At 43.7% G+C, this 25,809-nt stretch overlaps 1 protein-coding gene and 1 long non-coding RNA gene across 12 annotated transcripts in view; one reads left to right on the top strand and one right to left on the bottom strand.

Moving 5' to 3' along the window:
- Window positions 1-1,893: 1,893 nt before the first annotated feature.
- On the bottom strand, window positions 1,894-3,217 carry LOC132500296 (uncharacterized). Its single transcript, XR_009534007.1, has 3 exons — window positions 3,152-3,217; window positions 2,448-2,573; window positions 1,894-2,167 (listed from the first exon to the last, which is right to left on the bottom strand). It is a non-coding gene; the product is annotated as an uncharacterized LOC132500296 (long non-coding RNA).
- Window positions 3,218-3,541: 324 nt separating this feature from the next.
- The window catches only part of AFDN (afadin, adherens junction formation factor), a 134,612-nt gene continuing 112,344 nt past the window's right edge, over window positions 3,542-25,809 (top strand). For all 11 annotated transcript variants that reach the window (XM_060114400.1, XM_060114403.1, XM_060114401.1 and 8 more), the window contains exon 1: window positions 3,542-3,709. In XM_060114400.1, the coding sequence (XP_059970383.1) occupies window positions 3,605-3,709 (105 nt within the window). In that variant the 5' untranslated portion in view covers window positions 3,542-3,604. The remainder of the gene's footprint in view (window positions 3,710-25,809) is intronic.

The raw sequence follows: 25,809 nt of genomic DNA, 5'->3' as shown, positions 1-25,809 counted from the left end.
CTATTTTAAGGGCTTTTTTATATCTCTTCTTTCTCTGAAATCTTGTTTCCTGAGAATTCTATTAGGTAACCTAAAATTTAACTAAATATCAGGAACATTGGAATATAATGAAGAAGAGTTTAAAGATACATTTCTCCATTTATCCAATAAAGTAGCACATACCCTACTTATTTCTTGAGACTTTATCCTCTGGAATTTCTTTTTTTTTTTTTTAAACTAAATTAGCCACACTGACCTTTTTAGTCATGGGTTAGGCAAAGGAAGTGTTTGGTTATTTAACTTTCTAGATTAGCTAACTAAATTAACTTTCACTTGCTTAGGCTACTGAGGAAGGTAGTCTACCTTAGAAATTCTTCAATTTGAAACTTTATTATATCCCTTTACTTTTTGTTTACAGACCATCCTCTGAATTGATATAGCTAATAAAAAGCTTATAAGATGCTTTGTACAATTACAGGATGAAATATTTTAAAATTTGGTTAATTTACTGAAATATGAAATATATTGGTGGCTAGAAAATGACCTATAGGTCATTAAATATAGCTAATATAGTTAAATATTATTAATATATTTGTACCATTTTTTTCTTCTGAGATGGATTAAGCTCCTGATCTTTTCCCTGACATTTTCTATTTTCCAGAGCCTATGAAAACTGCAGCAGGAATAAGTTTATTCCATTTGGTTGGTCTCAGAAGCTGGTTTTCATGTTTCCAAAAATATTTTTAAATGTTCAAAGCTTAACCAGAATTTAAAATTTTTCATTATTTATTTGTTCTTATATATTTTTCCCCATTACATGATACTGCAAGGTTTTAAGTAGGTTTAAGTTTTAGAGATATTTAGAACTATTTGTAGATCAGTGCTGATTTAAATAGCTCTTAATAGTGTAGCTAAAAATAAAATAATACTTAAAAAAAGAAAACCAAAAGGTAAATATATACACTGCAAAATGAATTTTTTTAAATGGGTACTCAGATTAAAAAATCTGATTTAAACCTCACCCAATGAAGCTTTGTTTATCTTCGGTCTGGTCTCTCACCCCACACCTTAGTTCCTCTGTCTACACGGCAGGTTTAATAAAAAAAATCCCATGTGACTTAATTTTCATACAGCATCTCTTGAATAGCACTTAAATATGATTTCTGAAATGTATCAGAACTCAGCAGTGCCATGAGAACAGAAGATGGATAGCACATGTACTTACAAAATTAACATATGGCTCAGTATATTTCTTACAATTAGTAGAAGAATTTGTTAGCTTGAAGGTTTTCATGGCCTAAATATACCAGTTCTAAGAGTCTTCATGATTTAATAATCATACGTATTCTATGAGTCTCACCTTGCTTTTAAACCTTTGTCAAGAAACTAATGTTGGTTGGGACCTACTGTGAATTGTGTATTTATCCGCCAATCACACAAAATGCCGATGGGGATTTTTAATGAGTCAGAAAAACAATAATATCTAACATTGATGTAGAGCCTTCTACATGTCCTGCATCAAACTGTAGGCATTTCATGTATGCTACACATGTTTATTACAAAAACAACACTGCAGGGAGCCCATATTTATTTTCTAGCAATACTAAATTTTCTACATGTACTTACTTCAGACACCAGCAAACTAATTGCCGGCTTTGCAAACTAATTCTTTGCTCTAAGAGCCAAGTCATTCTTGCTAATAGCATAGTCAGGAATAAAGTTCTTACTGTCACAATTCAGCTGACACTATAGCTGATGACCCACGTGGCATGTGTGGAACTTAGCTGGACAGTTCTGAGCTGTATGGACACCGTGGTGTTCACCACAACAAACAAACAAACAAAATCCCAAAACAAAAAACAACTTGAGTCTATAAAGAAGCGCAGGAACTAAAAAGCATAAAGGAACAGAATGTCAGAACACAGATGTGTCGTTTATATACATATGCTTTTCCTCAAGTCACCACATTTTAATTTTGAGAAAGGAGGCTAGAGATCTATTGAAGAATTCATTCCCCCATGACACTGGTTCAACCCCACAGGCTTCTCTGCTGAAAAGCCTCCTTATGAAGCTGAACTGTACTAGTGCCGCAGAAAGGAGAGCTGAAGACAGAACCCAGCAGGGATGGTAGAATTCTCGTCTTTCCCAGAAGAGGAATCCATCTGGTGGAGGGAAAAATCATCTCACACTGGAAAAGACAATGACAAAAATAAAGAGGCTTTGTCAAATGCAGCTCACTGTTTTCATCACTTAGCTGTGGTATTTCAGAGATGAAGGTTTTTGTTGCAACACATCACAGATAACACAGGAGATTGACTTCACCCGGCCCAGCACTGCACGGGGAAATGTCTGCTTGCAGGTGTTCTGCAGCCAAAAAAAAATTTTTTTTTTGGCGGGGGGCGGGGGGGAGGAGAATTAAAGAGAAAACACCTAATGAAATAAATACTCCTTAAATGGACGAAACTTACTGCTGAAATGAATGTTAGGTCTGCAGAGGCACCGGGACACTCGGAGGCTCTAGCGCTGTGGAAAGGCGTCTCCCCGCGCCCGGGGGCACCTCGAGGGACCCCGTCACCTAAGGCTGCAACCTGGTGCTGCGAGAAGACGTGTTTTCTGATCCACACACAGCCAGGAGGCCGCTCCGACCGGACACCGTGGGACCAACACCGACGTGGGGGCCCAGCCCCGGGGCGGGGGGACCCGCAGCGCCACGACAGACGCGCCCCCCCTCGGGAGGAAGGCCGAGCAGACGGGAGTCACCGCGGAGCCCGCACGGCAATGGGGCGCTGCGGGGCCCCGTGCGATCAGCGCCCAGAGGGGCTCTGCGAGTCCCAGCCCTGCGGCCTCCACGGCCCAGCGCGCCCAGCCGAACTAGGCCCGCTCGTCTGACCCGGCAGCGCCCATCCGAACTCCACCCACTAGCTGGATCCGATACCGCCCGTCCCCACACGGTACCATACGAACCCAGCCCGCCCGTCTGAACCCACCGTCCAAACCTGGCCCACCAGTCGGGCCGGTACCGCCCATCCGAGCCCCGCCCACCGGTCGGACCTGGTACCGCCCGTCTGAACCCGGTACCGTCCGAACCCGGCGGCCCGCCCGTCTGACCCGGTACCGCCCGCTCGAACCGATACGGTCCGAACCTGGCTGACCAGTCGGACCCGGTACCAACCGTCAGGAGCCAGCCCAGCCCCGCGGGCGGCGCGGCGCGCAGGCGGGCGCAGCATCACCTAGCGGAGGCCGGAGGTGCGGGCGCGGGCGCGCGGGCGCGGGGGCGCGCACGGCGGGCGGGGCGGCGGCGCGGGCGGGCGGGCGCTCGGGGCACACACCGGCCGGCGGGCTGACGCGGGGCGGGCAGGCGGCTGCGGCGGGGAGCGGGGCCGGTGGAGGCGGCTGAGGAGCCCGCGGAGCCCAAGAGCTCGAGAGCTGAGGCGGCCGGACGCGGCCGCGGAGCCGGGATCGCGGAACCGGGCGCGAGGAGCCGGGAGCCGGGAGCGCGGGGCGCCGGCCGGCGGGGCCGAGCCCCGAGCCGGGCCCGCAGACCTAGGCGCGTGGACCCCCGCCCGACCCCGACCCGGCCCCGACCCCGCGGCGGCCCGGGCGGGCGGGCGATCGCGGCCGGAGGATGTCGGCGGGCGGCCGCGACGAGGAGCGGCGGAAGCTGGCCGACATCATCCAGCACTGGAACGCCAACCGGCTGGACCTGTTCGAGATCAGCCAGCCCACCGAGGTACGCAGCCGGCCGGGGTCCCCCCTCCCCGGCGACGCCCTTCCGCCCCCCGGGACCCCCTCCCGCGCCGGCCGCGCCCCCGGACCCGGGGTGGCCGCGCCGGGCGCGGGCGGAGCGCGGTCACCTGTGCCCCGGCGGGGGGCGGGGGAGGCGGGCGTGGCGGGGACGTCGTTCGCGGGTCTCCCCGCCCTCAGCCGGGGTCGCGGCGCTCGGCCCGGGCTCGCGGACCTTTGTCACCGGGGCGCGCGAGCATGTGACCGAGGCGGCCGCGGTGGGTTTGTAACTTGGGGGTTGGCGGCCGGGAGCGTAAAGTAAATATCGGGATAGTTGTTCCAATTGTGCGGCTCTGCTGATAACGCGGCCCGGAATTGAACTCCCGTGGAAAGAAGGTTTCCTCCCATTCGCTGCCTGCGCTCAGGTGGACGGGAGGGCGCCCCTCCCCGCGCCGGCCGTGCGCGCGTCCGCGGTGACCCAGGCTGGAGAGGGGGAGGGGGAGGGGACCTGGGCTGCGGGAGGGGGCCCGGACCGGGAGGGGGGAAGATCGAGGGAGGGGGTGGGTAGAGGACCTGGGCTGGGGGAGGGGGCCCGGACGGTGGGGGGGGGAGACGATCGAGGGAGGGGGAGGGGGCGGGGCTGGGCTGGGGGAGGGGGTCCGGACGGGGGGGGAAGATCGAGGGAGGGGGAGGGGACTGGGGGAGGGGCTGGGCGGGGGTGGTGGTGGTGGCTGGTCCTGGGCGTGCTCCTGGAAAAGGAGGAAATCTCTCTTGCTCTCGGCCTGGGACAATGGTAGTTGTTTATAGCAAAGCTGCTGAAAGAGTTCCCAACAGTTAAAAAAACAAACAGAAAAATAGGTTTGGTCCCCATCCGCCAGTCTGGGGGAGGTGGGGGATGGGAGTGGAGGTGAGGGTGAGGGAGGGACCCTGAAAACCGATTCATCCCAGCGAGCGCTCAGAGCTGTGCTTGCTTCTCAGGCTGTAGTTGCACAGACTTTAGCCACACGAAATACACCTTACAGAGGATTTACGTCCTCTTAGGAAATTATTTTAATAGCATCTGTTTCTGATTTGTTGTAGTAGGTAGTTCAAAGTTAGTATTATTTACTAAAATGCCAGCTTTGGGGCAGCAATCCTGTTTGGCAAATTTGAACATTCTCATGAAATTTAATCCCTATCATTAAACCCCAGTTTATATTTCTGAGTAAACTTGACCTTCACCTTTTCAGCGTCTTGATTTTGCCTGTGGTGGGAAAGATCCATTTCTTATGTCTTCCTGGGCAGAGCCATTTATCTTACTCCTTAGTTGAATACTAATATAAATTATTAGGTTCAGGTTGCCAGTTTGAACACCGATACTGAGTTACTCCTGATTCACAGCTCTTCTTCTCTAATGGTTTTATGAGTTAGGTGCTAGTAAGCAAATTGATAATATGTAGTTAAGTGTTCATTCATAGGCTTGTTAGCACATCTTTTGAAAGGTGACTGCAGTAATTTGGCCTTGAGGATTATGTTGTCTTTCAGAATAATGAGTTCATCTTTCTTTTCTGGCTTTAAAAATTCGGATGTAAAATATTATTTTGGTAGATAGTTGTTTTTTTCTGTTTGAATGGACCTATTTATAATTTTTTTTTTCAGAGATTTCCCAAGTCTGGTCGTGAAAAGGAATAGTTTTTCAGTTTAGTAATAGGTAATTCAGTTTACTCTTTGGGATTTTAAATTGCATTGGCATTTTAAAAAATCCTGAATCAAAAACAGATTAGAGTTAATTGATTTTATTAATCCTATTTTTAAGCACTAGATTGAAACTTTTTCTCTGTTTTTAGATATACGAGTAGTTATTAAAGTAAAACTGGCCTCTCATTTGGAGAGCTACTCTTTTCCTAGTTATTCTGTGGGTGAAAAGTTGCTGTGCACACGTGTTGAAGCAAAGCAAAAGTTAAAGGACATTTCCTTTAACTTTTATATGATTATATATTTCATTTAGTAGTTTTTCCTCCCCACTTATATCTGAACATTTCAATTTTTAGAAATGATTCTCCAGGATTATGTTAGAAAGTTCTTCATAATGAAATAAGTTGGTTTTTTAAAATACCTGTATGTTATTTTCTTAGCTCTTACGTTATCTAATACCTAGTTCACACTTTACTTTTTGTTTTCTGGAGAACCTTTGCATACTATTAAGTTATTGTGGTCTTGGAAATTTAAGCTTCGCATTTAGCATGTATTTTTCATTATGATGTAGGTAAAAACTAAAGTTAATAATTCTCTAAATCACTGTTTCAAGGCCAGCAGTTTTGGTTTGCTTTATCTAAACTTTGTTGTCTGCAGTTTTTTACTGTCTGAGAAATAATGAATTTTTACTCTATTTGTCCATCACAAGTCATTGTTCTTAGTTTTCTACAGGAATGTAACCATTATATTGGCCTTTATTATGGTCAGTAAATGTTGAGCAAATTTACTGCAGAATTTGATTTGTAGGAATATGATTTAAGCCTTATATTTATATATTTGGATCATCTTTTTTTATGTACATATATGAGAGTTTAGTTGTGCTTTGTTTTCTTTTGATTGCTTTTTTAGGGGTTACAGTGATCAATATCTGTTATCAAATTATATAACTATAGATCATCTGTGATTGGTTTCAGGCAGCCTTGGATAACCACTGATCTGGGGTGTCTGTGTTTAGGAAGATGATAAACTTGGCTTTTTGCGTTACATTCACTTTTAAAGAGCATTAGCATGTGTTTTAAAATCAACTTGGTTAAGTTTGCTTCATATTCACCTTTGTGTGTAAAAGGGCTTCCAAAGAAAAAGCAAGTTATAGTTTATCATTGTGTATTTTTCAACCCCTTCCTCACTCTGGATCCCAGGTCCTTTTGGAATTTAAAATGAGAGTTGATGATCTAAACTTAAAGTTGATGTTTTCTCACCAGGAGATTGATGTTAAGCTGAATTAATATCTTGATTACTATGGGAAACTATAGCTCATAATAAATGCTTCTGAGAGCCTTTTAGTCCTGCCTGTCCTTTTCTTATTTTTGATGTTAAGTCTTTATTTCCTTTAGGGATTTCTGATTATTTATTATGGCAGAGTTCTTGTTCCTCATCTCATTACCTCTTCAGAAGAGGGCTTCTCTAGTTACCCAAAGGTCTCCGTGTTGTTTTTTGGTGTTCTGTTGTTTAACTTATCCCAATTTTGTTATTATAGCCGTTGGTTTGTCTGAATCCCTCTCTGATTGCATGAAGGCAGGAGCTTAGAGTTTTATTGTTTTAAACAGTTTTATGGCTGTCACATGGTAGGTGCTCAGTAAATATTTTGTGGGAAGAATACTGAATATGGCTTCCTTCGTGTGTACCTTTATTCTTGACAAAACAAGATACATGCTTTTTTAAAACTTAGTGAAATTGTCTGTTAGGATCTTAAAGATTTATCTTTTCAAGTCTTATTCTTTTGCATAAAGTTTACACCTAAATGCAAAAACCATGCTAGGTAGTTGACCGCTTCACTTCATGAGACATTTCTTAAAGTCATTTGTTTTATTACTTACTGAATTCATTGCCTTCTTTTTGCATTGATGGGAAAAAAGTAACCTAGAATTTGTATGGATACCCGTATATTCTTTATTAAAGGTAAATATGTTATATTTTAATATTCTGATTAATCTTGAGAAGTAATGTGGTGATTCACATTACCCAGAGGTGTGTGTAAAAAATAACTTCCAGTTTGTCAGCAGAGGTGGAGTAGGCAGTCTTCAGATGAAGTAGTAGTAATTGCATAACTTAGAGCTAAATCTGTATTTCAGACTAATGCTTAGGTTGTAACTATGCTTTATCATACAACTTACCTATATTGGAAACTATTTTGAAAACAACAGTTGTATTATTAAACGTTGGTACATTAGAAGGTCTGTATTTCTGGTGACTAATGTATAATGAGATAGGCAGTTGCCAGTGATGTGTTTTTACTATTTATAGGCGTCTCTGCTCCTTTTAAAAAAATCTTTACTTTTTTTTCCTGTAATAATTGGTTACAATTTATGTTTGTGGGTGTGTACTTGTGGGTATGAGGTCAAGGCTGTGTCTCACATTGTTTCCTTACCTTGTAACTGAAGGGGCATCTTGACTAGCTTCACTTTGCTGTGCTCCTGCCAATGAAAAATAATTTTACTTTATGCAATTTATAGACTTAATGGAATGTAAGTGTTGTAAGTGTAGGCTTTTCTAGAACTATCAATTTTTGATTGTGGTTAATAGTAGAATAGCAAAAGTGGTTCTTTCATATTCTTGAAAAAATTTGATTTGCAGAAGATCAGGATATGGTACCAAGGTGGTGGGGTGTTTAAGAGAACAAGGTTTAGGGTTATGTCATTAAGGATTTCATTGAGCAGTTGTAGTGTATAAGGCATTATTATTAGTGGTTGGTTATTATTCTGGTGGCATAGATTAATTTGTTTATAAACAGTTTTACCAGACTTGAACTTGGGTGTAATATCAGAAAATGCTAATAAATAATATAGCAGTTATTTTGATATTAGCTTGCTTTCCATTATTATACATAAAATGTATATGTGAGTAATATTTATGGAACATTAAACTGACCTCTTAATTGAAAATTATTTTCAGGTTAGGTAGAGTCTGTTGATTTTTGTTCAGAATTTTGCTGTTGCTATTAGTTTCCTGGCTGATTGTATTTCGGATACGCTCCTTCTCCTTGACGATGCCTAGGATGGTGATAAATTTTGTTTGACCTATACTTACATTTGTAAGTTAGATACTAAGCAGTGAGCCAGATCCCACAGACCCCACTTACCAGGTCTGGGCGTGTCCCAGTCCTTGGCTGACACTGACAGGCTGGCAGGCCCTGGAAATCCATTGGTGTCTTCCAGTCAGTGTCCCACAGGTATGACGTGACGGTAGGTGTGAGCGTGTTGTCAAGGTGGACCATCTCTATGCTGGAGCTGTGCACGAGCTGGAGCTTTTCCTTATATTTGGGGTCATGGATGGGGTCTAAATAAAGCAGGCTGAGGACTGGTGCGGGGGGGTATTGGCTTGTCTGTCTCACATCATCTGGTTGAGATTTTGTTCTACAACAATAAAAATATAAAAGCACACTTATCATTTTGGCATATGTGATTGAGCAGAACGATAATACATTTAATTCAGAAAGTGAATGTACTTCATAAAGTTAAAGTAAGTACATAGAGAAGTATCAGTAGTTCACATGGAAGCCAGGAAAGTATTTTCCCAGTATCAGTTGATCCCAAAAGATAAGGATAATTTGAATTTTATACTTGCAGTTTTACAGTTGTGTGTCATGAATGAAATTACTTACAGGAACCTAGATTGAATAGTTTACTGTGACTGGAAAATAGCCAAAATTTCTGTGTTTTCACTCAAAAGAAGTTTAATGTTAAGGAAAAAGTAAGTTGTGTAGCTTACAGAAAATAAGTTGTGAACTTTTGTCGCTGTTGTTTGCATTGTCATGTTTTTAGGTTGGATACACACAGCATGCTTTGCTTTCTTAGGGCGGTCACTGCATCGTAGTTGGGTTGACCTGTGGAGCACTGTTGTGAAGACTGATCACGCCAGGATGACAGGCGTGAGGGGGGTTCACTCTTTGGCGTGAACAAGATGAACTTGCTTTAATTGTTTGTTTTTTCCATTCCTGAGGTTTTGGACTTCCCTGACTTTACTAGTGCTGTTCGTGCCCATTTGATCTCGGCACGCTGGACAGGATCACTCACTTCTTTGTGTTTTTAAAGAAAGCCATTTTCCATTTCGGTTGGACGGAGTAAACTGGAAGAGGACATGTCACTGTTGAATCTGGTTCTGCTACCGTCGGGCAGTACAAACAGTGGGACAGGTGCTTCCAAAGGAGAAGTCTCGCCCAGCTTCCTAAAACTCCCCCTGAGAGTTTCACTGTTATTCAGAGTAGAAGAGAGTTTGACCCTCAAAATTAGGACCCAAGAAAAAAATGCTCATTCGTTACTATCGTTTGAGTATTTTATTGGTTAAGAGCAGTCTAGCTGGTGTGTTTTATTCCGAATCATAGCTTACAGTTCTCTGTTGCTTGATTTCACACATGTTCTGTTAAAGGAAAATCAGACTTTGGTTTTGGCAAATTTAAACCATTTTTTTGCTTTAAAGAATGTACCTTCTCTCTTTTTTTTTTTTCGGTACGCGGGCCTCTCACTGCTGTGGCCTCTCCCGTCGCGGAGCACAGGCTCCGGACGCGCAGGCTCAGCGGCCATGGCTCATGGCCCAGCCGCTCCGCGGCATGTGGGATCTTCCCGGACCAGGGCACGAACCCATGTCCCCTGCATCGACAGGCGGGCTCTCAACCACTGCGCCACCAGAGAAGCCCCAAGAATGTACCTTCTCTTCACCCTTGTTTGCTAATAGTGGTACTTTCCATGGTGACTTATTATACTTTCTATTTCCTGATGTTTGCAGGAGAACTAACAAAATTTCTATCTTACAATTTCTTTTTGTGCTGCTGTTATCAGCTTTTGGTACTGAGGCTGGAGGTTGCCAGTTTTCGCCCCTTTTGCTTTGAATCTGGTCTAGTTCCATATGTTGAGTAGAGAAAATGAAATGCGAGCAGCAATACAGTCACCGTTGGACACGATCAAATGTTTAAAAACCACTGTATTCTTAAAATGCGTGACTCTTCCTGTATACATACTTGGTATAAAATGTATACCTTGGGAAGGTGTCTTTCAAATACATTATTTTTAGGTAGGTATTGATATTATTATCTGAATAAATTTCTGAGTGCTCCAGATTTGTAGAGAAATGCTTGTAAAATCTACCGTGGTTTTACATAAGTTTACAATATACCATGATTTTACATGAGCTCCTTAATGAGTGCTTAGGTTATGTTACATTAGATTTTTCACTTTAATTAATTTTTGTGTTGGCAAGTGCTTGGGGGGGATTATTGGGGTGATTATTTTTAAGAGACATTGGTAGTAAAAGTAAGAATCAGTTATATGAAGATTTCTAGTTTGAACCTAAGTATTTTCATTTCTGGTATACAATTCTCCTTTGGAAGATTGTTTTAAATATTTTTCATATTCTGTTACATTAAGATCCATTTGTCTGTTTTGCACTTTGAATGGATCTTGTACCCATGTGTGGTTTTGTGCCATTGTGCATTGACCATTTGGAAAATATTGGTTCACTGAGCTGTGTGGATTTTCCACATGTTGATAAATTTCTTTAAACAATATAAAACTACCACCTTGTTAATATCATCACTGACTAGAAAACTCTTAAGTATTGGGAAGCTCTCAAGCTCAGAGGTGGAGACATTTTCAAAAGGCCTAGTTTTCTGTCAAAGCTCAGATTTTATTGCCGGCAGCCCTGCCACAGCAGCACTCGAAGGAAGGGGCTCTCGCTTCATTTGTTTCTGAGAAAAGGCCCAACATCCACACCCGAATGACTGTAGTTTGTCAGCAGCTCTTCCAGGTGGGAGTGGTGTTCCGTGACAAAAGCGGCTTGCTCAGTTCACAACGTTTACGCGGTCGCACACGTGCTTTTTCTTGAGAGAGCCATCGGACTCTGATAAACGGAAGTTCTTTGTGTGCGCTTCGTACTTTGGCAAATAGGCTATGTGTTCAATATACTCAGGAGTCCACGTGAAGCTGGCCTTTTTGTAGGTGTGAATGCGTAGCAGTGAAACAGACACGGACCGTTAGCACTGCCTGCCGCGCTGCCTCGAGCTGTGGTCACGTGCTGTCAGTTACCTGTCGTTACTGTTTACCGTCAGTGTCAATGCCGACATGGCGAGCGAGGGAGGCTGATACTGCCTGAGTATTCGTAGGAAAAGAGTGTTGACCTCACAGTTGACCTGAGAGGGTCTGAGGGGGGACCCCAAGGATTCCTGGATTACAGTTTGTGAGCTGCTACCCTAGAATACTTAGTGATTGGTTTTAAGAGTTTTGGTTTGGGCTGATTTTTAAAATATATTCTCAGGTGGATATTAAAGTCTGTATTCATGGTATTTTTCAACTAGGGCTATAAAATTAATATATGTAACATTTAAAGTGTGAACATAAGACTCATTATGATAGAAAGGTAGATTTTACCATATATTTATTTTACATATATATTTGCTTAATTTTTCTTTATAAATACCTATTTTAATTCTTAGTTATCAGTAATAAGATGCAACCATCTACATTTTTGCTGTTGAAGGGTACTGGCCATAACCTAGCTAAAGCAGTGACTGTGAAGCTTTATTACTCTGATTCACTCAGGCTGTGACCTGGGCCACTCCTTCCCGGGCCAGAACAGTAGCACGTAGTGTGGCTGGTGGGTGTGTTGTTGACGTGGGCTCATGTCTTCAGGCGCTTGTCTGTCCTTTCCAGTCTCTCCTTCCCAAACATCAGCTCTGCATTGTGCCAACCACTGGCTGTGTAAGGATGTTTTTTGTTGTTGTTGTTTTTAAATTTTATTTTATTTATTTATATTTGGCTGCATCGGGTCTTTGTTGCTACGCGTGGGCTTTCTCTGGTTGCGGTGAACGGGGGTACTCTTTGTTGCGGTGTGAGGGATTCTCATTGTGGTGGCTTCGTTTGTTGCAGAGCACGGGCTCTAGGCGTGCAGGCTTCAGTAGTTGTGGCTCGCGGGCTTAGTAGTTGTGGCTCGTGGGCTCAGTAGTTGTGGCTCGCGGGCACAGTAGTTGTGGCTCGCGGGCTCTAGAGCGCAGGCTCAGTAGTTGTGGCTCACGGACTTGGTTGCTCCATGGCATTTGGGATCTTCCCGGACCAGGGCTCAAACCTATGTCCCCTGCATTGGCAGGTGGATTCTTAACCACTGCACCACCAGGGAATCCCATAAAGATGTTTTTTTCCTACTGTTTTTAACCAAAAAACAGTTTGTATTTTCCCTTAGCTTTAATATATCTCCCGAGAGAGAGACAGACAGCACAGGTAGTATTTATATTTTAAAACTTGCCATGCACGATATTGAATTTTAATGCTTATAAATAATAGGTGAACATATTACTTTTTAAAATGCGTATGGTAAAAACAAAATATTAGAATACTGAATTTATGTTAAAGATGAGCAACACTTAAGATTAATTTAGCTACTCAGTGGCAACTTTTTTTGCAGCAGATATATTGTGTTCTTCATTCATGGCTAGGTGTAAGTTCATTTTGAAGCTTTGGTGACCATTTCCTTTCTACTGATAGTATTACTAAAGTATTTTGATGGTGCACTGTTTTCAACCACTTAGTGAGACATGTTTATTAATAGACACCTTGTTCTAATTTACCGGAGTAATAAAATACAGATCAGAAACCTGAATTGCTGACTGAGTGACTTTGTGAATGAGTCCTTTGTAGATCAGCTGAGCTCTGCTTATTCAGAGGAGGGGCCTGCCCAGAGCGCCATGGACAGTGTGTGCACCGCATTTCATAGTTAGGACCTCGAATATTTTGAAATGCGTTTTTAATTCTGGTTTGGCCAAGGTGACCTTGTTGAGTTCATAGTACAGTTAAGGTGTTTTTGTGCCAAACGTGTTGATTTGGGTTTTTAAAAATAATTTTTTATTACCTTCATGAAATTGTTATTTGGGAAATATCAAGGACGGTAAAATTGAGACCAGTAAATCTGGAAATGCACTAAAAAACATTTATGATGTTCTTTTATGCTTTACTTTTGAAGTATATTCTTGAAAATGTTGTTAGACATCAAGGAGTTAATGCATTTGCTTTTTTTCTATTATGGAAATTATGTGCTTATTTTAGCATATTTGGAAGCACTTGAAGTATACATGTATATTTAGTTGCATTTGGTTATTAATTATTTGCATTTTAACCAGTACTGAATCATGTTATTAATCATGTTATTTAGATTATCTAATCAGCCAGGTCTGTCAGGAATCCAGTTTTCAAAAGCTTCGTAGGTTATTCTGATAACAGTTACAATACTTAACATTTCGTGAATGTGTAGTGTCTATACACATGACAGTGTAAATGCTTTGCATGTATTATCTCTTTTAGTTTTTATAGCAATCCTGTGAGGTGGGTACTTTTGCTAGTCCCATTTTGGTTGAAGAAACCACGGCACAGGGAGATCAAATAACTTGCTCAAGGGTGTAGAACTGGTAAGCTGGGAGCAGTGATCAGAACCCAGGTAGTGTGGCTCTAGAGCCTTCCTGTAACCACGATGAGAATTTGGAGAGTTAAGATCACTGCAATTTAGAAATGGAACAATTTAGAGCTTAATTTTAAGGAAGAACCACAGGCATGATACAGTGAAACCTTATGTGCATATGTGCATATGTATGCATATCTTATATATACATGAGTGTATGGATTTTCATCTTGACTTTTTTTTTTGTGGTACGCGGGCCTCTCACTGTTGTGGCCTCTCCCACTGCGGAGCACAGGCTCCGGACGCGCAGGCTCAGCGGCCATGGCTCACGGGCCCAGCCGCTCTGGGGCATGTGGCATCTTCCTGGACCGGGGCACGAACCCGCGTCCCTTGCAACGGCAGGCAGACTCTCAACCACTGCGCCACCAGGGAGGCCCTCATCTTGACTTTTTAAAGCCCTATTATATCTTTTATCTTTGAGACAGGTGATTCTGTGTTTTGTAGTCAATGTGGTGCAGCCGTGTTTTATTTTCTAACTGTATGCAGACTGTTGGATACCTTGTATCTTGCACAGTAACCAAGAATTTGGTAGCTTCACTGATAGCGTTCCTGTGCCCGAGGGAAGGAAAGGAAGGCCCTACCTCCCTGAGGTTCTGGGCACTGCTGAGTTCAGACCCTCTTCTGGCAGCAGGGCGGTGATGGGGGTCCAGCCGTCTGCCCACACCGGTTTACTTCGTCCCCTCTCCTCTCCATGAGCCTCCTTCACTGCCTTTTGTCTGGACTTTACTCTGGGCTGTGGCCCGGGCCCTTTCCTGGTCTGTGCCTCAAATGAAATGACAAGCAAGACTTGTTTGTTCTCCTCACTGCCAGGGCTCAGTTAATTTAACTTCATGAAGTGTTGTTTACATATTACCTAGCAATTTCCCCCCAGGTAACATTGGAGTTTCAACAGAGTCTTCTAGAGCTAATTCCTTGTTGGTTACTGACGATTCTAACTAATGTCTACTGAGTAAATATTTGCCGTTCCCAAACTGGAAGGGAGAATTCCAGGCAGAAACGGCCGTTTTGGAGAACAGTATAGTGGGCCTCCGAGATCATACACACTTCTCTGTCACGAGCCTACGTTTTCTCTTCTTGAAAGAAATAGTAAAGCATGGAGGAAGTTTCTCGGTGGGAAGTTAAGTGTACTTTTCTTTTATGAGCAAAGGGCTGAGTATTTGGTTATGGGAACCACGCGTTAGCATACCCAATTTGTGATGACAGCAAACTAAGTGTACTCACTAAACTAGTGTTACTGGGTAATTACATGCATGTAACTTCAAGTTGTCACCCATCGTATTTTCCTTATTTGTATCAGTTTGATGTTGCATTTGCCTTTAGATTCTTGTGGTTCATATTCTAGCATAAAATATAATTTAACTTTAAAGTTATTAATTTTTTTTTACTGAGTGGCGCCTAAACTATTAAATATTACTTGTTTGTGGTTTGCACAGCTTCTGAACAAATTTCCAGTGCTTCAGGAATGTTCCCATTTTATTGGTGTAATGACATTTTTAGACATTTTATTGTTAGTATGTAATTACAAATGCATGTGATTGGTATCAACAGCTTGATTCTTGAGAAACATTACAGATTTTACATTAAGTACAATGATAATTCTTGTTTGCTTCTATGAACTTGTGAGCAAAAATTTTGGAAATGGTTATGCACTTACTTCAGGGCCTGAGTGCTGTGAGAAATTGCTTCTGTGGCTTATTTGTTTCTTTTTTTAGTGGCTTAGCCCTGTTAAAACTATGGCATTTTAACACTTCTCTTGGATTTGTCATAGGCTAATGCAGTATTCATTCATTCAGACTAATATTTATTGAGTGCCTCCATGTTTTAGGCTTTGTTTATAGGGACTGGGCCTACGCAAGAGAAAGCTGAAATGCTCTATCTGAGGGAGGGAAGGGAAACAAGACTCTGAATAATGGCCCCATTGTGCCCTAAGAAGAAAGCTTAAGCTGTAGCCCGCGGTGCCGATGGCGCCTGGGCCTGAGGTGGAACCCTGGCCTCCCCCGCGGTACCTGTGACCCTCTCTGCTGCCACATATCCATGGGCGCTCACTCAGTGGTCACCTACTGCGTGCCAGTCACTGCATAAGTGCTGAGCATGCAAAGCTTAGTGGACACCTGATCCCCTTCTCAAGTAGCTCCCATTCTAGTGTGGCAGGTAGACTGAAAGGCGTGGTAGTAGTGTGGTGAGTGCTCCGTTGGGATGCTGGGGGGCAGGGGCCTCTTTATAGACTGTTGAGATGGGTCTTGAGATGATGGGGAATTTTCCCTGTGGATCAGGGGAGGGTGTTCCTGGCAAAGAGCATTACTAGTGCAGCAAATATGTGTTCATCTGATACCTGCGGGGTGGCAGCGATCAAGGGAGACACCTGTGTGCCGGTTTGGAGGAGCCAGGGGAGCATATGGGGGGCTGGGGGAGTACGTGGGTGGGCACAGTAAACAGGTGTGGCAGCCCGGGGAGCACCTGAGGGCCAGGGAGCACCTCGTGGCCAGGGGATCACCTGGGGGTCGGGGAGCACGTGGGGGCCAGGGGAGCACGTGGGCACCGCACCTTTCCTAGAGGGCAGGTCAGCAAAGCTTCACTGAGTTCATTTTAGGAAATGTTTACTCTGAGTCCTGAGGAATTTGTAGAAAAGGTGGAAAACTTATTTAAAAGTATTCAATCTGGTTGAATGTGTTTCTGTGCCCGTGAACATGCAGGTGCATTGGTGACCTGCAGGCTGGCTTGTTCCTCATTACTTTCTGCTCCTCCCTGAAAGAGGATCGTAGGGCCTTGCCTTCTTGGCACCAGGCTTGACCACGTGGCTTGCTTTGGCCAGTGACACGCCACTCTGAGCAGCAGCTTTAGGTCCCACATCCATGCTTCTGTTACTGCTCTTCCCTCTTCCATGAATTAGTGTGTCCCAGGCTGGGGCTGATGAAGAAGGCTGGAACAGAGTGATCACGAGAGAGAAATGAAACTTTGGAGTTGTGGCCACTGAGCTCTTGTGTTCATTTGTTTTTGCAGCATGGCCTAGTGTGTGTCCGTGTGTCTCTGGATGGACGAGTGTGCCCGCTGGCTCATGCGGGCCAAGGTGCCAGCTGCTGGCTGTGTAGCTGCAGGTGTTAACAGGGCTGCTTTCTTGCGGGCCTTGTAAGCCAAGGTGAGAACGTTGCAGATGAAAGGTGATGACGTTTGCAGTTGAGCGCGCCTGGCCTCTCTGGTGTCAGAGTCTACGGGGCACGGGGAGGGCGGGCCTGGAGGCAGGAGGCTGACAGGGTTTATGGCAGGTGTGTCTGTGGGATCAAGGCCGCAGTTCACATGGAAGGAGAGGATGAAACTTGAGGAGGTACAGTTGGGATTTGGAGAGTGGCAAGAAGATGGTTTAAGAGAAAAAGTTGTCCAGGATCATTCCAGGTTTGTACTTAGCTACTAGGTAGGTAGTGGTACCCTTAGCCAGAGTTAAAAAAAAAACCAAAAACAAGTGGTAGGTTAGATTTGGGTGGAGAAGTAAAAAGCCGTCTTTGAGATGCATTGAATTTGAGGTGCTTATGAATGTCCAGGTAGAAGTTTCCTGCATAAACAGCTAAGAGGAAGGGGATGGCGGAGAAGGGTGAGGCTGGAAGGTAGCCAAGGCCGGGTGAGCCTCAGGAGAGAAAGGACCTAGGTCACAAAGCTTGAGAACCAAACTCTCCGAGGTCGAGCATACAGAAAGCTGGAGGCCATCCAAGTCCAGTACAGGAGGAGAGCACATTGCTGTCCAGCCCAGGGGGAAGGTTTGGAGCGAAGGTGTCTCGTGCTGAGCTTTCTGTTCTGTGATCTGCCACCTTGTAACTCATCTCATCCCTGTCTTCTTGCTTCCAATCCTCCTAGCCTGCTAAACTGCTTTTCTCGAGGTAGCCTTGGTTTCCTAATTGCCAAAACCAGTTGCCCATTGTAGGACCACAGAAGACTTTATTTGCCCCCTGCTTTTTCTTTGTAATGGTATTTGTGCATTTTCACCTTCCCTGGTTTCCCCTGGGTGACTCCATTTGGCTCTTCTTTCTTGGGGTTGGAAGTATTTTAACGTTGGACTCTGTCCTCTACTTATTTTATTTTTTTAACATGTACAAACATCTCTTTTTTTAATAAATTTTATTTATTTATTTATTTATTTTACTTATTTATTTTTGGCTGTGTTGGGTCTTCGTTGCTGCGCGCGGGCTTTCTCTAGTTGCGGTGAGCGGGGGCTGCTCTTCGTTGTGGTGCGCGGGCTTCTCACTGCAGTGGCTTCTCTTGTTGCAGAGCGCGGGCTCTAGAGCGCAGACTCAGTAGTTGTGGCGCACAGGCTTAGCTGCTCCGCGGCATGTGGGGTCTTCCTGGACCAGGGCTCAAACCCGTGTCCCCTGCATTGGCAGGCGGATTCTCAACCACTGCGCTACCAGGGAAGCCCTCCTTATTTCTTTAATTCAGAAAAGACCTGTAATTAAGTATGGGACCATCATCCTGAGGTCTAGCGGGCAGGTTGGTGTGGGCCGGAGCTGACACAGCGCACTTACTTCAGACACTGACTGTAGCCGGTGCGCTCGCGCAGGTACCGGCGCGTGTTGCTGGTGTTGCTGGGTCATGGGAACCGCGGGGTGGTGGTTCGTGGGAGGGCTGGTGTCCTGGTGGCCGCTTCTCCTGTGCCGCCTTCTCTCCTCCTCTCCTGCGCCACGAGTGTTTCAGAGTTGCTGTGGGGTCTCTGCAAGAAGACAGGGGCCTGGCGTGATTGTACTCTAGGAATTAGGGAATTTCTGAAACGTGCGTAGCTCATCGCGGAGACTAACGCCTTGACAGCACATCGTAAGAAGTAATAGATTCTTTCCGGAAAAATGCCGCTGCTTTTCACCTAGAGCTGTGATCTCTAGTTAGAACCTTCTGTGGGTACATTTGTGTTGACGGTTCAGTGTCTGACTGGCCCCAGGAGCAGAACCTCCTTGGGATAGTGGCTGTTGGAGAATTAAAATTAAGTAAGACTTTTTAGGTGAGTAGTAAGTGACTTATTTTTACTCAAAAGGAAGCTATAGACACCTTTATAACACCTATATAAAATTCTGTTAATTTTTGACAGCTATGTAATTAATATTCCGCGTACTAGTCATACTATTCACGCTCTGCAATACAATGTTTCAGTAACGTTCCTGTGAACATTTTGCAAACATCTCTTTCTGTAGTTGTATTTCTATAAAATAGATTTCCAAAAGCAGAATTTACATCAAAGGGCTGTACACACAGAACATTTTGATAGACTTTGCCAAATTCTTACCATAAAAGGCTGTTGCAGTTCATACCCCCATGGTTGTGGGTATGGTCCTTTACCTAACGCTGTATATTGGGAACCAATCTCTTTTCAGTCTGACAGTTCAAAGGTCATCGGTTTCAAACTTCACATTTCCTTGTTCATTGTTCAGGTGGAGCGTCTTTCACGAATTCACTGGCCATTATACTTTTTAGGTGAAGTATCCCTTTTTCTGTTGGGGTATTTGTTTTAATCTTTTCAATTTGTACAAATGCATATTGACATTTTACTCTGTATTAAAATTTTTTTTTCTACTTAGTCATTTTGGTCTTCTAATTTTATATCCGCAAGTGAATGTATTTTACTGGCTCATTTCCTTCTTCGTTTTTTATGTACTTGAAAAGTAGCTAAAAGATCAAGGGAGCACCTGTTTTTGAAATTGTAGCTATCTTAGCTTGAGTTACAACTGAGAGCTTCTATCTCTTTCCTTTTACATTTAGTAATTACCATATTTTGTAAGCGTGTGGACAGTCTTTTTTTCTTAGATCAGGCTCAAATCTATTAAACTCTTCACCACCAGACTTTATAGTATTAGAAGGAGGCTTACACATAGATAGGTTTGTTTCTAAGGTCTTTAAATGTTGAACTAGTTTGGAGTTTTGCTTTATGTCCCTAGTTTTCAATATAACTATAAAAATGCTAAATTAATTTTACTTTAATGATCTTATTTATTTATGCATTGAGAAGATTCTCAGAATGAACTTTAGGGGTATGTTTTTCCTTTTTAGCAGTAAATGAACGTAAAACCTTTTCCAAAAACCAGAGTATGAACTTTAGAAGTTCAAAACTAAGTCATGAGCTTTGCAGAAATTAGCTTTATTGTTAGTTGTAAATAGTTAAGGTTATCTGACTACTTAAAACTTGCTTCTAATTGATTTGATTTGTTTTAGTGATATGGTATGTATTTTTTTCAATTTATGTTATTTCTATAAACATCACAGTAAAGAAATTAATATGTTAAAAAATGATGATTAGCATTAAAAAAAAAAACAGGTGGTTTTGTTTCCTGGTGTTATCTTTTAGAATCTTCTATGTGATTTGGGGGAGAGGTAGCGTACTGGATGCCTAGTAAATGGGTTTTTCAGGGGAATCACTCATTGTAAAGTCATCGCTAGCACTGCGCGCGCGCGTGTGTGGACCAAATGTTGTTTAACTCTGCCGACTGATTCTGCCTTGTTAAGACAATCAGTAATGATATGATTATTTTGCCGGTTTGCTTATTTGGTTGATGTGACCAGCCACCTATAAAAGAAGAAAACCGTGAAGTACAGCTGTACTTTGCTATCAATTTAAATAGTCTGATTTTAAAGATGAAAGTTAAATTTTATAACTATGTCATTGCTTTTCACCCTAAGTTGCTCAACCCTCGACTTCACCCAAACCAGTGACCTTCAAACCGCTGGATCCGTCACCACCTCGCGCCCCTCCGACCTGCCCCCCCCCCCCCCGCATCTGCACTTGGCCTCCGGGTCTGCTCAGCTGCCCTTTGCCGCGGGGAGGAGCGCCCAGGTCTGGCCGTGGCCTGCCCTCTGCCCCACAGGAGCTCTTTCCTTCTCAGGGCTTCAGGTGCCGGCGCGGCCCAGCTTGTATCTGCAGGTGTGCTCACTGCCCTGAAGGGACGTGTCCGGCCCCAGTGCTGACGCCCCACTCCGCGCACACCTGCATCCCCTGTGGCCTCCCCGCCTGAGCACCAGCTGGCCCTCCGCTTGGCTCGCTCCTCACGCCCCAGCCTTACCCCCGTTCCAGCTCGCAGACCTCCCGTTCCATCAGGCCGCGGCAAAACCTGGCAGCTCTGCCTTCCAGGCATCTTCACCGCTCGCTCGTCCTCAGCATCCCAGCTGCCTGCTGCTGGCCCGGTCCAGGAGGGCCTCCTCTCTCACCTGGGTTGCTCCGGTAACCTCTTGCTTTTTTTTTTTTCCCTCCCATTGTCTACCTTTGCCCCCCTCACAGTCTGTTTCCCATGCAGAGATAACACTTCTAAACCTTAAGTTAATAATACAGTTTTCTGTTCAGGCTCTCAAGTGGCTTTACTGTTACTCAGAGTGTACCTCAGCCTCCAAAGCCCAGCACGATGCTGTTTTCTGAGAAGGTCTAACGCTGTATTTTCCCGTCTCATTCTGCTCTAGCAGCAGTGGTCTCGCTGTTTCTCAGATGTGCCCACCAGGCTTCTGCTTGGGGTCTTGCTCTTGTTCCCTCTGCTGGGAATGTTCCTTCCCTACAGCTCAGCTTCTGTTCAAGTCCCCCTTCCACTTACATCCCCCAGTGACTTTTGGTCCCTCTGCCTTACTTAATTCTTGTATCAGCACCTGTCATTGTTGAGATCTCCTCCTGTTCGATTCTAAGTTCCGTGAGAACAGAGACGGTTCTGTTTGTTATTCTTCCCGCATCGCCTAGAGTTAGGCAGAAGAAGAGGAGGAGGGGGTGATGATGGTGATGATTTACCTGGAGATAAAAATGTTCTATCCCCTAGGCTTAAGGTCTGTTCTGAGTCTTTTTTGGTTACTGAATTACAGTTTTCATTCCTTTTTGAAACGTTTATTATAGATTGTTATTCCCGTGTCACTGAATATTTACATTTTTAATACAGCGTAAAAACGTTACTGTGAAGTGAGCTTTACCTTTGAACTGGCTGGTGTCCCAGCTTTGGGAATCTGACCTGTGGTGACGGTTTTCATTTTGTCCTCCGTTCTAGACAGTTCCTTCCCTTTGCTTCCTTTCCATTCCTTGAGAATTATCACTGGAAAATTGTAGGGAACCCTTGTCCTGAAGAGCTCTGGCTAGGAGACTCATGGTTCTACCACAGTTGGCATCCTGGGGGGTCCTCTGTCGTGGGGGTAGCGCTGTGGGGGGTCACGCGCTCCTCCTGGCCCATCTCCTGTATGAGTGACTGTCACGGCCACGCCTCTGGCATATTACACGCCGAGCAGTGGTTTAGATGCACAGCCAACCTTTTCCTCCATTTAATTCCCAAATCAACAAGGGATGTATTATTATTACTACCTACGTCTCTTTCAGTTGAATGAGGCTCAGAAAATTCAAGGATTTAGTAGTTATAGTTCCCTCTCCTTTTCAGCCTCCAGAGATAACTACTGACCTGAAGACGGTAGAGAATAGTTCGTGTGTTTGAACTGTTGTGTAGTATTCCTCTGTCCATTATCTCTGCTCCTGTCTAGGGACGATCAGGTTGTTCATAGCTGTCCCGTGTTACAAAGGAGGATTTACAGAACACCCTTGTCCGTGTTTCCTTCTGTGCTAATGACAGTGTTTAGGAGGATATCTAGAGGTGTAATTTCTCGGTCAGAGGCCATACACAGTTTCTAATTTACCAGGTTCTGCCAAATTGGTCTTTGAGATGGTTACACCAGTTGACATTCCAGACCTCAGAATTCCTCATGTCCTCAGTATATTCAGATGTTTTTGTAAGCTGGAATATATGAAATAATAATTATTACTTACATTAGCCTGATTTCAGTGAGTGAACATGTTTTCTTATGTCTATGGTCATTCTGATTTTCTCTTTGCATTACCTATTTGTATATATTTTGTCCTTATCTTTTTCAGTGAGCTGTTTGTATTTTTCTACTTGATTTGTAGGAAACCTTTATAAATCCTGAATACTAATCTTTTGTACATTATATATTTTGCCAATATATTTTTGTTTGTAATTTTTTATTTTTTACAATGTCTTATCACATAGACTTAAACACTTTAAAATGTAGTTGGGTTCATTGGTCTTTTCCTTAAACTTTTGTTAGACCTTTTCCCTCTTGTTTGATGAATATGCTCCATGTTCTATTCTGAACGTTTTACAGTTTAACTTTGTACATACAGGTATTTAGTCTAACTAGAATTTCTTTGCAATATGGGACTCCCCCGACCCTCCACCCCCATTATAGCCCAGTGCTTCAGTGCTGGTTTTTCTGGCCTTCCCTTTTGGACTTCTCTTTATAAACTCATTGTGTGTCAGAAAATGCTGACACATTTGTGTTATCTGTCATGTAGTGGGATGCTTACCGATTGTTTAGTCTGCATGTGGCTGGAAGTGGGGAGGGTTACAGCCTTCTTTTATACAAGGTCAGAAATAGCTTCACATGGTGGTTAGAAGTATGACCTCTTGTTTGAGATTTTCCTGAGTAAGAATTCTGACCCATTGGTATTAGCTGTGTGATCATGGTCAAGTGCCTTAGTTTTTCTAAGGCTCACATGAGGATCTGTAAGACAGGGAGATAAGGGCACCTACCTCATAGGGTTGCTGTTAGAATTGAAGTAGATGATGTAAAGAAAGCACTTAGTTCAAGGTAGCTACTTTACTTCTGAACCAAGGAGACTCTTATAGGGTGCATACCTACATGAGTCAGGTGCTCTTCTATTTGTATTGTTCTATCATCGTTATTATTTGGATTTTTCTTCCTTTCTGTGTTTTGCCTTCTTTGCTCCAGCAGACTGTCCTCCTTGTTCATCTCAGGATGGAAACTTAGATCTGTTTGCTTAGCCTTATATCAGTTGAGGTTATTTGTGGGGCCCCATTGTATGTTTTAGGTTGATTCTGTATTCCATATCTTAGATTGAAAAAAATTCTTATTTGTTACTGTTTCTGATTTTGTCTAGAAATGGTAATATCTTCTTCAAAATATATAGTGTAACTTTATATATAAAAATAGAATCAGTGGTTTTTGAGGCTTTCATTTCACAGAAGCTAACACTTTCTTTTCATATATCTGTATCTTTGTCTTTGAGTTCATGCCTACAACATAGTCCATTAATTATCTAAAGAATTTATTCCAGAATGTACTTTTTTTAAGTTTATTCATATATGTGTTATAGTTAAATATCCCACATATTTGGAATATTTATTTTCAGTGTGGACAGTTCTGGAATAGAAGTTGAAAGTGTTATATTTTGGTGAGCAGAATGAGCATCTACTTCAGTGATTGCTTCTTTTCATGAAAATTCTCGTTTGCAATTATGTTAAGAAAACTCCTCGGTTGAACAGTGAGCTATTCTCATCAGTGTCACTTTGCCCTTCTAAGTTCCTTTGCTAGATTAGTGCTGTTAAAAGTCCTCCTAGTCTTTGCCTTCAACAGCAGTTCAGAGATTGGTTCAAGATGGCAGAGTAGAAGGACGTGCCCTCACTCCCTCTTGAGAGAGCACTGAGTCACAACTAACTGCCGAACAGTCATCAACAGGAAGACCCTGGAATTCACCAGAAAAGATACCCCACATCCAAAGACAAAGGAGAAGCCACAGTGAGACGGCAGGAGGGGCGCAATCACAATAAAATCAAATCCCATAACCGCTGGGTGGGTGACTCACAGCCTGGAGAACACTTATACCACAGAAGTCCACCCACTGGAGTGAAGGTTCTGAGCCCCACGTCAGGCTTCCCAACCTGGGGGTCCGGCAACAGGAGGAGGAATTCCTAGAGAATCAGATGTTGAAGGCTAGCGGGATTTGATTGCAGGACTTCAACAGGACTGGGGGAAACAGAGACCCCACTCTTGGAGGCCACACACAAAGTAGTGTGCGATTCGGGACGCAGGGGAAGGAGCAGTGACCCCATAGAGACTGAAGCAGACCTACCTGCTAGTGTTGGAGGGTCTCCTGCAGAGGCGGGGGGTGGCTGTGGCTCACCGTGAGGACAGGGACACTGGCAGCAGCAGTTCTGGGAAGTACAACTTGGTGTGAGCCCTCCCAGAGTCCACCATTAGCCCCACCAAAGAACCTGGGTAGGCTCCAGTGTTGGGTCGCCTCAGGCCAAACAACCAACAGGGAGGAAACCCAGCCCCACCCATCAGCAGACAAGAGGATTAAAGTTTTACTGAGCTCTGCCCACCAGGGAAACACCCAGCTCTACCCACCACCAGTCTCTCCCATCAAGAAACTTGCACAAGCCTCTTAGAAAGCCTCATCTACCAGAAGGCAGACAGCAGAAGCAAGAAGAACTACAATCCTGTAGCCTGTGGAACTAAAACCACATTCACAGGAAGATAGACAAGATGAAAAGGCAGAGGGCTATGTACCAGATGTAGGAACAAGATAAAACCCCAGAAAAAACAACTAAATGAACTGGAGATAGGCAACCTTCCAGAAAAAGAATTCAGAATGATGATAGATGATCCAGGACCTGCGAAAAAGAATGGAGGCAAAGATTGAGAAGATGCAAGAAATGTTTAACAAAGACCTAGAAGAATTAAAGAAAACAGAGATGAACAATACAACAACTGAAATGAAAAATACACTAGAAGAAATCAATAGCAGAATAACTGCGGCAGATGAACGGATAAGTGACCTGGAAGACAGAATGGTGGAATTCACTGCTGCGGAACGGAATAAAGAAAAAAGAATGAAAAGAAATGAAGACAGCCTAAGAGACCTCTTGGACAACATTGAATGCAACAGCGTTCGCATTATAGGGGTCCCAGAAGGAGAAGAGAGAGAAAGGACCTGAGGAAATATTTGAAGAGATTATAGTTGAAAACTTCCCTAACATGGGAAAGGAAATAGCCACCCAAGTCCAGGAAGCGCAGCAAGCCCCATACAGGATAAACCCAAGGAGAAACACGCTGAGACACATAGTAATCAAATTATCAAAAATTAAAGACAAAAATTATTGAAAGCAGCAAGGGAAAAATGACAAATAACAT

Source organism: Mesoplodon densirostris, chromosome 12 (assembly GCF_025265405.1).
Source record: "Mesoplodon densirostris isolate mMesDen1 chromosome 12, mMesDen1 primary haplotype, whole genome shotgun sequence".
Classification (NCBI taxonomy): Eukaryota; Metazoa; Chordata; class Mammalia; order Artiodactyla; family Ziphiidae; genus Mesoplodon; species Mesoplodon densirostris.
This window is presented reverse-complemented; position numbering and strand designations above follow the sequence as displayed.